General features: G+C 43.7%; 3 protein-coding genes and 2 non-coding genes across 5 annotated transcripts; all 5 read right to left on the bottom strand.

The window, feature by feature from the left end:
* Positions 1–593: 593 nt before the first annotated feature.
* Positions 594–2,409, bottom strand: LOC133846143 (syntaxin-12-like). Its single transcript, XM_062280920.1, has 2 exons — positions 1,018–2,409; positions 594–782 (listed from the first exon to the last, which is right to left on the bottom strand). The coding sequence occupies exons 1-2, from the start codon at positions 1,661–1,663 to the stop codon at positions 607–609; spliced, it is 822 nt and encodes a 273-aa protein (XP_062136904.1). The 5' UTR covers positions 1,664–2,409; the 3' UTR covers positions 594–606.
* Positions 2,410–2,552: 143 nt separating this feature from the next.
* LOC133846144 (small ribosomal subunit protein eS4) lies at positions 2,553–4,385 on the bottom strand. The gene is made up of 5 exons (XM_062280921.1): positions 4,258–4,385; positions 3,739–3,997; positions 3,568–3,665; positions 3,133–3,304; positions 2,553–2,905 (listed from the first exon to the last, which is right to left on the bottom strand). The coding sequence occupies exons 1-5, from the start codon at positions 4,258–4,260 to the stop codon at positions 2,652–2,654; spliced, it is 786 nt and encodes a 261-aa protein (XP_062136905.1). The 5' UTR covers positions 4,261–4,385; the 3' UTR covers positions 2,553–2,651.
* Positions 2,963–3,105, bottom strand: LOC133846653 (small nucleolar RNA psi28S-3327). The gene has a single exon (XR_009894994.1). It is a non-coding gene; the product is annotated as a small nucleolar RNA psi28S-3327 (small nucleolar RNA).
* Positions 3,380–3,522, bottom strand: LOC133846652 (small nucleolar RNA psi28S-3327). Its single transcript, XR_009894993.1, has one exon. It is a non-coding gene; the product is annotated as a small nucleolar RNA psi28S-3327 (small nucleolar RNA).
* Positions 4,386–5,750: 1,365 nt separating the features above from the next.
* Positions 5,751–11,254, bottom strand: LOC133846141 (serine/arginine repetitive matrix protein 1). The gene is made up of 4 exons (XM_062280914.1): positions 10,776–11,254; positions 9,411–10,366; positions 8,277–8,744; positions 5,751–8,205 (listed from the first exon to the last, which is right to left on the bottom strand). Exons 1-4 carry the CDS (start codon positions 10,785–10,787, stop codon positions 6,378–6,380), a joined length of 3,264 nt encoding a protein of 1,087 aa, XP_062136898.1. The 5' UTR covers positions 10,788–11,254; the 3' UTR covers positions 5,751–6,377.
* Positions 11,255–11,483: the final 229 nt, after the last annotated feature.

Raw genomic sequence — 11,483 nt, 5'->3', positions numbered from 1 at the left:
GCATTTCCTGCATGCAATTGTTATGGTCAACCACATCCTTCATACGCTGCAGATCCTGGCCAATTAAGTTGATGCGTTCATTGGTCTTGGTATTGTGGTTGAGAATATATTCGGCCAGCGTTGGCAAATCTCTGACGCTGGCAATAAATTTCAATTTATTCTCTAACTCACCGACGCTGATATGTATTGCGCTGGTATTCTCAACTATATTCTCCTTGAGAGCGTTAAACTCGGAGTCGGTGCTCGATGTGGCACCACAGCTTTTGGAACAGTTCAATGCTTGCGACATGTTTCCAAATTTGTTGTGCACTCTTTGGGTTTTATATTACGACTGTCTGCGAATGTAAAGACTTAAAACAAAATAAAATCCAAAAAAATCATTAATTTCTACTTTAATGAATATACGGGCGCACACATAAAGTAGTATTATTATCGCAATAGGTCCAAGAGTCTTTTCTAAGAAATAAGAATTAGTTTAGGATACAAATTTTAAATAGCCAAGGTAAAATTTTATAAACTGTGTAGTTGATAGCTGATAGTTCAGTTAGTGAGTCAGTCATTTAAGGACCAAAAAAGCTTTACATAACATGTGTAGTTTAGAAACATTTACTTTAATTTGCTGACTATGATGCCAATTACAATTAAAGCTATTAGCACAACAATCAATAATATTATCACTACTTTACGACGACTTTTATTTTGTCTAACAACCGTTTCTTGTAGAGCCTTGCGTCCCTCCTCCGCATTGTCAGCTGTTTCCTCTACATTGAGTGCAATAGCATCTGAAAGATTAAATGAAGGGTAAAAGTTAAGTAACAGTATTTAGAAATTGCTCCAATTTTGATCAATTGTTATTATTTGAAATGATATTCTTACTGTGCAAATTTGGTCATAAAGTAAATTAACTTTATATTCTAACCTTTAAATCTTAAAAGTTATATAATATTATTAAAATAAGTTGTAACTGTGCATATATGAACTTTCCAATCTAGATTCAATTCTTGTCGAGCTACTCACCAACCATCTCGCGCTGCTCGTACACCAAACCGCTTAACTTTTGCATTACATAATTCACATCCAGAATATCGGCCTCAATTTGCTCCACTTGCCGCTGACGCTCCACGAGCAAATCATGCTCCCTCTCGAGTTCAGCCTGCTCCTGACGCTGTTGCTCCAACTGATATGTTTCCTCAGACAACTCTGCCTCACGTGCCGCCTCGGCAGCCTTTTGCTTGGCTTCTCGCATAGCCTCCGAGATAAATTTCTGTTGCATTGAATATTTGTCGACAACCGTCTGAAATTCCTGCGTCAGCTTCTCCAGATGCAGCTTCTGCTGGCGATCGCCATGTTGCACCACCGCCTGCAGACGCTGCAGTTTTTGACTGGTGATCTGGATGTGTTTATTTGTCTTAGTGTTAATGCTGAGTACATTTTTTCCAATCGTTAATGAATTTTTGGCGGTGCTCATTAATTTCAATTGTTTTTCAAGTTGCTTTGTGCTGCTGTGTACAGCGTTTATATTGTAACCGATTTCTTCGCTGAGTGAGTCAAGTTCAGAGTTAGAACTCGAAATGCTCGCCGAATTCATCTCGGGAATAACACTTGATGTGGCGCCATAATCCCCACGTGTCCTGTTGCTAGGATTGATCAATGTCTGCGACATGTGGACGATTATTTTGTTAGTGCTGTGTACTGTTTGATTTCTACAATGCGACTGTCAGAAAATGCAACTAGCTTGATTTACTATATATCAAAGGGGGGAAAATGACTCACTTTTACTTTACAGTGCATACGGGCATATAAAAAGTATGCGCTCAATTATTTATATGTACTTTAAAATGTCGTTGCAGCAGATAACAGTTTCGCCCATAGAGTCTAGCCCTAGACCATATAACGACCCTTATGCGAATTACTGAGAAGTTCTCAGAATCCTATACTCAATAATATAGAGACTTTACTCTTAAAGTTCTCTTTACTTTATCAATGTCAAATGAATGCACACCTGGAATACAACGATTTACGTAGAAAGACCACACATACCAAAAAGCAAATTACAAAAAATATTTTACCTTTAAGTGTACCAAATTATTTAATACCCAATATCGGATATTTTACAATTGTTTATTTTAAAAAGTTCGAGGTCAAGAAGACGTAACGGTCGATTGACCGGTTTACTCACAAAAACATATCAATATCGATAACAAACAACAATTGTCGCTGATGCAGCCCTAGCACAGGCATTAGACAACACTAGCTTCGATAATCAAACCAAATTTCGCGCGTGAAACTCCCCTACTTCAAAATGGAAAATATAACATTGTGCTCAAAAATAAAACATTAAGGCATATGTATATTCGATATGCAAACTAGTTTAAATCTATGTATTTCGCAGTAAAAATAGAATATCGTTTCGAAGTAAACTAAAAGCCTTGGAAGTAATATTATAAATAATAACTTCTCAATTTGAACTGCTATGTTTGCAATGTGTAATTTGGGCATGCTATAATATAAACATTTTACACCCTGGCTCTGTAATATAAAAAGACAACAAATACTTTTTCTTTACGTTGATTTGTAATTCCGTAGCTTTAACGTACAGAGTTATGCTAAAAAGTAAAAATCCTCATTACTCTTGTCTCCTACTCGCGTACTTAATGGGTCTTGGCGGCCAAACGCTTGTCGCGCTCCTCCGAGATGCTCAGCTTGACACCCTTGCCCTTTGGCAACGAGATGTAGGGCTTGTTACCCTTGCCAATGATGAACACGTTGGTCAAACGAGTGGCGAAGATGTGACCCTGGGAATCCTTAACGTGCACAATATCGAATGAACCGGGGTGACGCTCACGGTTGACAACGGTGCCCACACGTCCCAAATTCCTGCCTCCGGTGATCATGCACAGGTTGCCTGCAGAATAGAAAATTGAATAATTAGTAAATAAAATCAATATAGTGGCTGTTTGGCAAATGTAATTGCACGTAAAAGTTACTGAATTTGCTGGTAAATACATAAACAGTGACCGTCGTAACAAAAATTGCTTTTGGCTTTGTATTTGAACCACGTAACTTGAGTAAAATTCGTTTTGCGGTCTTCGAACCAGCCAAATATACTGATTTCTTAGATTGTAAACCTACCGGAATCGAACTTGATGTAATCGGTGATCTTGCCGCTGGCAATATCAACCTGCACGGTGTCGTTGGCGTGCACAAGAGGATCGGGATAACGGATGGTGCGGCCATCGTGTGTCACCAGGAAAGGAACACCCTTGGCACCCAACTGTGTCTTGCGGACCTTGCACAACTTGTACTACAAAGAGAAAGAATGAAATTAGTTTAAAACTGTCTTACAGTAGTAACTATAAATTTGGTGTCATCGGAGATAATTTGTAATTGCACGTAAAAGTTACTGAAAAGGCTGAAGTACACAGATCAGTGACCGTCGTATCAAAAATTGCTTTGGGCTTCATTTTGAACCATTTCACGCACTGCATTTTAGCGCCAAGCGGTCTTCGATAAAGCCCCGAAAATACGAATTTCAAATAAAAATAAACCAAAAGTTCGAATCTTTACCTTGGCTTCCTCAGCGGAAATGCGGTGAATGGTGAAACGTCCCTTAACGTCATAGACGAGACGGAAGAACTCACCGGTCTTCTCAATGGTGATGACATCTGTCATACAAAAAATAGAAATACATATTTATTGATACGATTACCACACATTAATTGTATATAGTGAACATACCCATGAATCCAGCGGGATAGGTGGGATCCGTGCGGACCTTGCCGTCAACCTTGATGAGACGCTGCATGACGATCTTGGTCACCTCAGCGCCATTGAGAGCGTACTTGAGACGATTTCTCAAGAAGATCAACAGTGGCAGCGACTCGCGCAGCTTGTGTGGACCGGTTGATGGACGGGGAGCGAAAACTCCTCCCAATTTGTCCAACATCCATGCCTTGGGTGCGGCTAAACGCTTCAAATGCTTCTTGGGTCCACGAGCCTACAACAAATTGTACACATGACACCAAAACTTTATAAATCATTCTTCAAGATGGAAGATGCCAAGCAATTACTCGATGGCAACAACAAACAAAAACTCGCAGTTATTTCATTCAAGCACTCGCACTTTCTGTTAAATGTTCACATATTCAATGATAGCACAGTTTGGCGCGTTGTTTCTGTTACATTTCACTGGGTTTTTTGTTTGTTTTCAGCGTCGATGGCAACGTATTTTATTTTCATTTATATTTTCGGCCTTACCATCTCGTACGATACGTGAAAAAGGAAAGGAAGTTGATGCGCTGTCAAAGCAGTTGACAGCTGCTTACGGCGTTGCCACTTATGTCAGTTGTGTGTTACCATTTCAGCATAAAACAGTGTTGATAAGTATTCGTTATATCAGGGTTGTATAAAGCGCGTGAATATTGCGTTTTAAATGTAAAAGAACAACACTTTTTTACATTTGTTTATTTTTTATATATTAGGTTGGCCAAAAAAGTCTTGCGGTATTTTTATTGAATTTTCAATTGTTCATAAAATTGGTTAGAATAATGCGATTTAAGTCAAATATGCGCCGTTTTGTTCGATGACGAGTTCCCAACGAGATGCCAACTTCATAATGCCCCTCTTATAGAAGCTCGCTTTTCTATTGGCAAAAAACTCGGAGAGCCAATTTTCACAGGACTCTCTTGTGGCCAATTTCCGACTACCAAGGTCGTTCGCCATGGACAGAAATAGGTGGTAATCACTTGGTGCGAGATCCGGACTATACGGTGGACGCAAAAGAACCTCCCATCCGAGCTCCCGGAGCTTCTGGCGCGTCACCAAAGATGTGTGTGGCCTGGCGTTGTCCTGATGGAAGACAATTCGGCCTCTGTTGATCAAAGATGGACTCTTCTGCATGAGTGCTGCATTCAAGCGGTTAAGTACAGGTCCGAATTGAGCGTTTGGCCATAGGGGAGCAGCTCATAGTGGATGATTCCCTGCTAATCCCACCAAACACACAGAAGAACCTCCCTGGCCGTCAATCCAGGCTTGGCCACCGTCTGGGCAGCTTCACCGCTTTTCGACCACGACCGTTTGCGCTTCACATTATCGTAAGTGATCCACTTTTCATCGCCAGTCACCATCCGCTTCAAAAACGGGTCGATTTTGTTGCGATTCAGAAGCGATTCGCATGCATCCATACGGCCAAAAATGTTTTTTTGCGTCAAGTCGTGTGGCACCCATACATCTAGCTTTTTTTTTAATCCAAGCTTCTTCAAATGGTTTAAAACGGTTTGATGACTCATGCCAAGCTCTTGGCCGATGCTACGGGTGCTACTATGCCGATCTCTTTCGATCAATTCAGCGATTTTATCGCAATTTTCGACGACAGGCCTTCCGGACCGTGGCGCATCTTCGACCACCTCCGCACCAGAACGAAAACGTTGAAACCATCGTTGTGCGGTGGAAATGGAAACTGTATCGGGTCCATAAACTGCACAAATTTTATTGGCAGCATGAGTTGCATTTTTGCCTTTATCGTAGTAGTACTGTAAAATATGCCGTATTTTCTCTTTATTTTGCTCCATGTTTGTGACGCTATAACTCACGAACGACTCAAGACAAACAACAATAAATCAAACACGTGTTAGCGCGGGAAAAGAGCTTTCCAAAAAGGTATCGCATGAACCGATTCGATAAATAGAACTAGAACTACGCGCTTGCAAAGACACCTATCGGAAATACCGCAAGACTTTTTGGCCAACCTAATATTAATATAATTAATGCTCTCAAACGCACACAATTTTCGTTCAAGACATTGTTTTAATTACAATCTGTAAAACCTACTTAGACATTAAACGGTAGTGTTCTAAGCAAACATTGTTGCCAATTTAACTGTGGCAACAAGCGTTATTTTTTTTTACCAAAAACATTTTGGTTTTCATTAATGTATTTTTCTTCTTTTTCATGGGCATTGTTTTTTCATAATTTTTTTTTTTTTTTTTTGTTTAAAGCACATGTGCTTTTTATTTGTAGTAATTGTTTTTGTTATATTTTTTTTTGGGAAAATTTCTTGTTTTTGTACATAATACAAATTGCATTCCATGATGCATAGATTTTGATGTTGGTTTTGTTATAATAGTTTTCTCGACGCGTAATGAGACTTAAACGTAAGAAATCAATTGTTAGAAATATTAATTATTTAATATATGCAATTATGAATGTTATGTTAGTAATTAAATGGCTACACATGTCAGTCCGTTCGTCTGTCCGCTCTGTCGCTCAATGTGTGTGTTTTGTATGCATATCAAATTATGTTTATGAGAGGTCTTCTCTTTATGTATATAGAATTTTTGTTTTTGCTTTTACTTTAGTCAGTTTATTGTAAGCGGTTCTCAGTCCAACTTTTTCATGGATTTCAGTGCTCGCTCGCGCAACTGTTTCTCCAGATCCTCATTGATGCCCGGTCCCCCGGTCAACATCAGCGGCAGCTTGCCGTTCCTTTTACCCGCTGATGCCGCCGCCGTTGCCGTCTCTTCTTCGTCATCATCGCTACTATTCTGGGAGCTGCTGTCTTGGCGATGCTTATTGCTTGCGCTGCTCTTTCGCTTATGCTTCTTATGCTTTTTGCTCTTCTTGCTATGCTTCTTATGTTTCTTGTGTTTCTTCTTCTTGGACGATGAATCAGCCTCTGATGCAGAATCGCTGTCGCTTGAGTCCGCCACCTTTTTCGACTTCTTGCGTTTCTTTTTGGCCACCCGCTCGTCATCCGAATCACTTGCTTCGCCACCACCACGAGATTTCTTATGACTACGCTTGCGACTGCGGTCCAGACTGTGACGCTGCTTCTCCTCCGCTGGTTGCTCAGCGCTGGACGTGCTGCGTTGCAGTTTCTTGTCACCGCCGCGTCGCTTATCCTTGTCTTTTTCACCAGCCTTGCTAACAGTCGTGGACTCCTCTTTACGCTTCGATTGCAACTTCTTTTTGGTCCGCTCATCGCCGCTGCTGTCGTCATCGCTGTGCTCACTGCTGCTGCTGCTGCCGGAGCTACGCGACGGTTTTCGCTTGCCCGCTCTGTTCTCGGACGCAGATTTGGACTTTAAGCTTTTGCTGGCGTTTGCCGAACGACGATTCTCTCGACGCTTTTGCTGCTGCTGTTGCTTCACCTTTTGTTGCTCCTCGTCGTCGCTGTCATCGCTGTCCGAACTATCGGAGCTGCTGCTTTGACTGTTATTGTTGTCGCGCGTCTTGTTCTTTGGTGCGGAAGCAGCCAACGCGCTGCGCTCATGCGACTTAAGGAACGGCGATGGAGTGCGCGACAAGCTGGCCAGACTGCGATGCACCGACTGCGACTTTGGCTGTGCCGTCTGTGGTGCCGCCTGTTGTGCAGCTGCTGCTTGTGGCGCCGTTTGAGACTCGAATTTACGCACTGCCGCCGTCGGCTGAGGCTGCTGTGCCGTTTGTGACTGCGGCTCCTCGCGACAGAGATCAATGGTGTTGACAGCCGGTCCAGCGAATTCCACCGAACGACGTGCGGCCGCCGGACTGGAACGTCTGCGCTGTGGCGGCGCTGGACGCGATGTGGAGCGACTGCGACTACGCGGACTGCGGCTACGACTGCGACTGCGACTACGACTACGCTTTGCTGGTCGTCCGCTGGAGCGACTGCGACTTCGACTGCGTCGCCGGGGCATTGGACTAACGCTGCGCTGATGCTGCTGTTGTTGTTGGCGACGTTGCACTGGACTGGCGCTGCCGGAGCTGGAGCGTGCCATGCGCTGCTGCGGCTGATTCCGTGGACCTCCCATTGTACCACGCTGCTCGTGATGCTGATCCCAGCGACTAAAGTTGCCCTGCGGCGGCGAACCGCGTCTATCGAAGCGACGCACGGGCGAAAACTGCTTGCGGAACTGCTGTCCCTGACCTTGACCTCCGGGACCCGGCGATGGGCGACGATCGCGAGAGAAACGAGGTTGATTGCCACCCGGTGGCGATTGGCGACGATCGAAGCGTCTGCCATTGGGACTATTGTGTCTGGCCTGCCAGTGAATGCGTCCACCGCCACCGCCACGCTGATTAGGACTCACGCCACGATGCTGCTGCTGCTGTTGCCACATATTGCGATGGTTGGCACCTCCACCGCCGCCTCCACGACCACCACGTCCTCCGCCGCCGCCACCACCACGGAAATGCATGGGTGGCGAACGTCGTCGATTGTTAAAGCTAAACAAGGCAAAATAACAAAGTAGACAATGAGAAAATGGCAAATAAAAATAAATTCTCAAGCTGCTTACCGCCTGGGTGATCTGGAGTAGCGCATGGGCGATCTGGAAAGCATGCGGGAACGCGAGCGACGACGCGAATTGGAGCGTTGAAAGCGTCCTCCGCCACCGCCATTATCTTGTCGCATCGGGCTGCGTCCGCGTGGCGAGAAGCCACGTCTGCCATGCGGTGGCGGTCGTCGTCCTCCTCCTCCACCGCCATCACCTCCGCGTCCAGCGCCACCGAATTGTCGCGCACGTCCATCGCCACGCTCCATGGAGCTGGCGGAACCGTCACGATTATTGCGATACTGTCGCTTATTCTGCACACTATTCTTGTTGCGACGATGCTCAAAGTGCTGATCCTGTTGGCGTTCCGGTGACAACGAGATGCTGCTTGCACGCGACCGTGAGCTGCGACGACGTCGATTATTGTTATTGCTGCGCACTGAGGAGCGTGAGGAACTGCGGGATCTTGCCGCGGGCGATGCTTTGCGGGATCTAGAAAATGGATAGCTGTGTTATTCATCTAATGGCACGGTATCAAATCTTATCTAGCCTTTTGAAATGTGTCAACTTCACTGTCATTGACTTTGACATTAGGCAGTTGACTGACCGGACTATCGTTAGCTAATCCTTAAAACCTTAAATGTACTCAAAAAGTGACGTTTCAAATGTCACCACATAGGAAATATCAAATGCCCCAATTTAATGTCACATTTTTATGACTCAATTATCTCTTAGGAATAGTTAAAAGGATAATAGAAATAATAAAATTAATGTATGGAAGTATTTTAAAATATAATAAATCTAAAAGCTACTTCTATACTTCCAAATTTAAATTATATCTTTCTTTAGGTGTGACTCAAACATTTAACTCCCAAACCTAAATTCAGCAAACTTCTTTCTTTTGCAATCTTAATAAAAATCTTTTTATAAATGCTAGGTATGGAGTAACTATCTTAAGCTTTGAGAGGTAGATAAAATTTAAAACTTAAGATAGTTATTTCTAAACCTATACTTAGTTGGATATAATTCACAGACCTCTCTTATCCTTTCTGCTTTTTGACAATCAAATTACACTTGTAAACAACTTATATATAGCTAAATTATTTATATTTCTTTTGACCACATTAATAGGTTTTTGCAATTAAGTTAATTTTATACCTGGAGCGACTGCGAGTTGAACGCGACCGTGAACGTGACCGCGATTTGGCCTTTGATTTGGATTTAGATGCAACCGCAGCTGGTGATGACTTCTGCACCGAGTGACGGCCATTCAAAGCCTTTGGCGCATCAGTCGAGGACGCGCCACGCTGCGTGGAACGTGGAGATCGTGAACGGGACCGTGAGCGTCGTCGGCTCGATCGTCGCTCTCTGGACGCTGCTCTTCCCCCACCGCCAGTCGAAGGCGCATTTCCGGTAACAGCAGCAGCAGCAGATGCTGCGGCTCCACCACCACCGGTTGAACCTGAACTCGGAGAGCCGGCGCCACGCTTTCGCAGACGTGCGGCAGCATTGGCGGCAGCTTCTCTGGCTGCACTGTTAATGGGTGCCGCTGGGCCACTGTTGTTGCTGCCATTGTTGGCCAGCTTGGGCGCAGAGCGGGACCGCGAACGAGACTTGGATCGATCGTGGCGTTGTCGCTGTTTGTCGCGGGAACGCGAATGGGAGCGTGAACGAGAGCGAGAACGTGAGAGATCACGTTGACGCTGCTGCCGTTGCTTTTGCTCCTCCTCGCGTTTGAGTATCTCATCCTTCTTTTGTTGTATAAATTCGGCGGGTATTCCGCTATCGCTGTCCTGTGCGGACAGCAGCAGTGCCCAGAGTTCGCCCATAAATTGGCGGGCATTGCGTCCATTGAGGAAGCCAGTCATGTTAATTTGCATTTTCTTTGGGCAGGGATATTTCTCTTCTTCCAGCTGATTGTAGACAAACTCCACAACGACATCGTCCTCAATGTGCAGAATGTCGGTTATCTTTTTGCTAATCCATGGACGCAGCACATCCAGTTTCACTTTGGACATGTCCACGCGCTTATTAAGGCAATCGCCAAATTTCATTTGCTTCATCAGCTTCTTTTCCTTGTCGCTGAAGCGCGTGTCCTGCTGCTGATTAGTGCCCTACAAATAAATAATAATCATAATGTTGAGGATTAAAGAGCTACATACTAGATTTATCGAAATTCGCTCATCACTAATAAATGCTCCACTTTCTGCCTTTCAAGGAGAAAGAAGAAGCCCCTTAAAGGCGGCGTGTAAAATAATACGTATATAATCATCATAATAAGCAGAAACCATCAATGCTTTTTATCATACAAATAAAATGCACTCTCAATTCATTATTTTTTCTTCTTGGTGTTTTTCTCTCACACTCTCTCTCTTTCCCTTTCTGCTGTTTTGTGTGCAGTTCTCTGCAGCAGCGACATTTATCGATTGTCCATCGGCCGCATTTTAAGCAGAGCAAAAGCAAATAGCTCACAACCCCTCCCTCCAACAACCCCACAAAATATATAAACTCGTAACAACGTACCGTGAACATCATTTTGAGATGTGAACGTAATTGCACTTCTTGGCGTTACGTGGTTTATGATGAGCTGGGCCGGCAAAATTGCTGTTGTTTTTATTTCATGCCACAATTGCTGCGCGCGCTCTTGTTAATCAAACACACAAATGCAGTAATATTTAACTGTAACCCGGCACCACGCAACGAAATTGTCGTCTATACACACACAACACACGCACACTCTCACACTCACTCGCTCACAAACACTCGACGCGTGTGTGTGTGAGTGCGATGCGACTTTAGAACGCGCCTCAAATAAGCTGTGAAATATGCGTTTTAATAGGTGCTATCACTTGGTGTAACTTTTTGGCAGGTTGAAAAACTACACTTGCGTCGTTTTTGCCAATTTAAATTGCTATTTTCTTAAATTTTCGCAAGAAATTTATGCGTGTAGCTAGAGCTGGCACGAACCAAACGATATACGGCAAACAGCGTGACCGCATACTAAATACCAAAATATTTATTTTACCGATGCCAAAAATATACCAAAATAAAGCACCAACATCAATTACAATATTTTAAATTATATCCTCTTGTAGATAATAATTTTTGCATTTAGATAAATTTCAAAAAGTTAAAGATGAGCTGATGATTGATAAGAAGTAACAGCAAGTGGAATTTGTAAAATGCACTATGCGGTATATTAATATCAAAATGTGCTAGGCGGCCGTCAGG

This window comes from Drosophila sulfurigaster, chromosome 3 (genome assembly GCF_023558435.1).
Source record: "Drosophila sulfurigaster albostrigata strain 15112-1811.04 chromosome 3, ASM2355843v2, whole genome shotgun sequence".
Taxonomy (NCBI): Eukaryota; Metazoa; Arthropoda; class Insecta; order Diptera; family Drosophilidae; genus Drosophila; species Drosophila sulfurigaster.
Note: the sequence above shows the minus strand (reverse complement) of the source record. Positions and strands in the feature narration are given on the sequence as shown.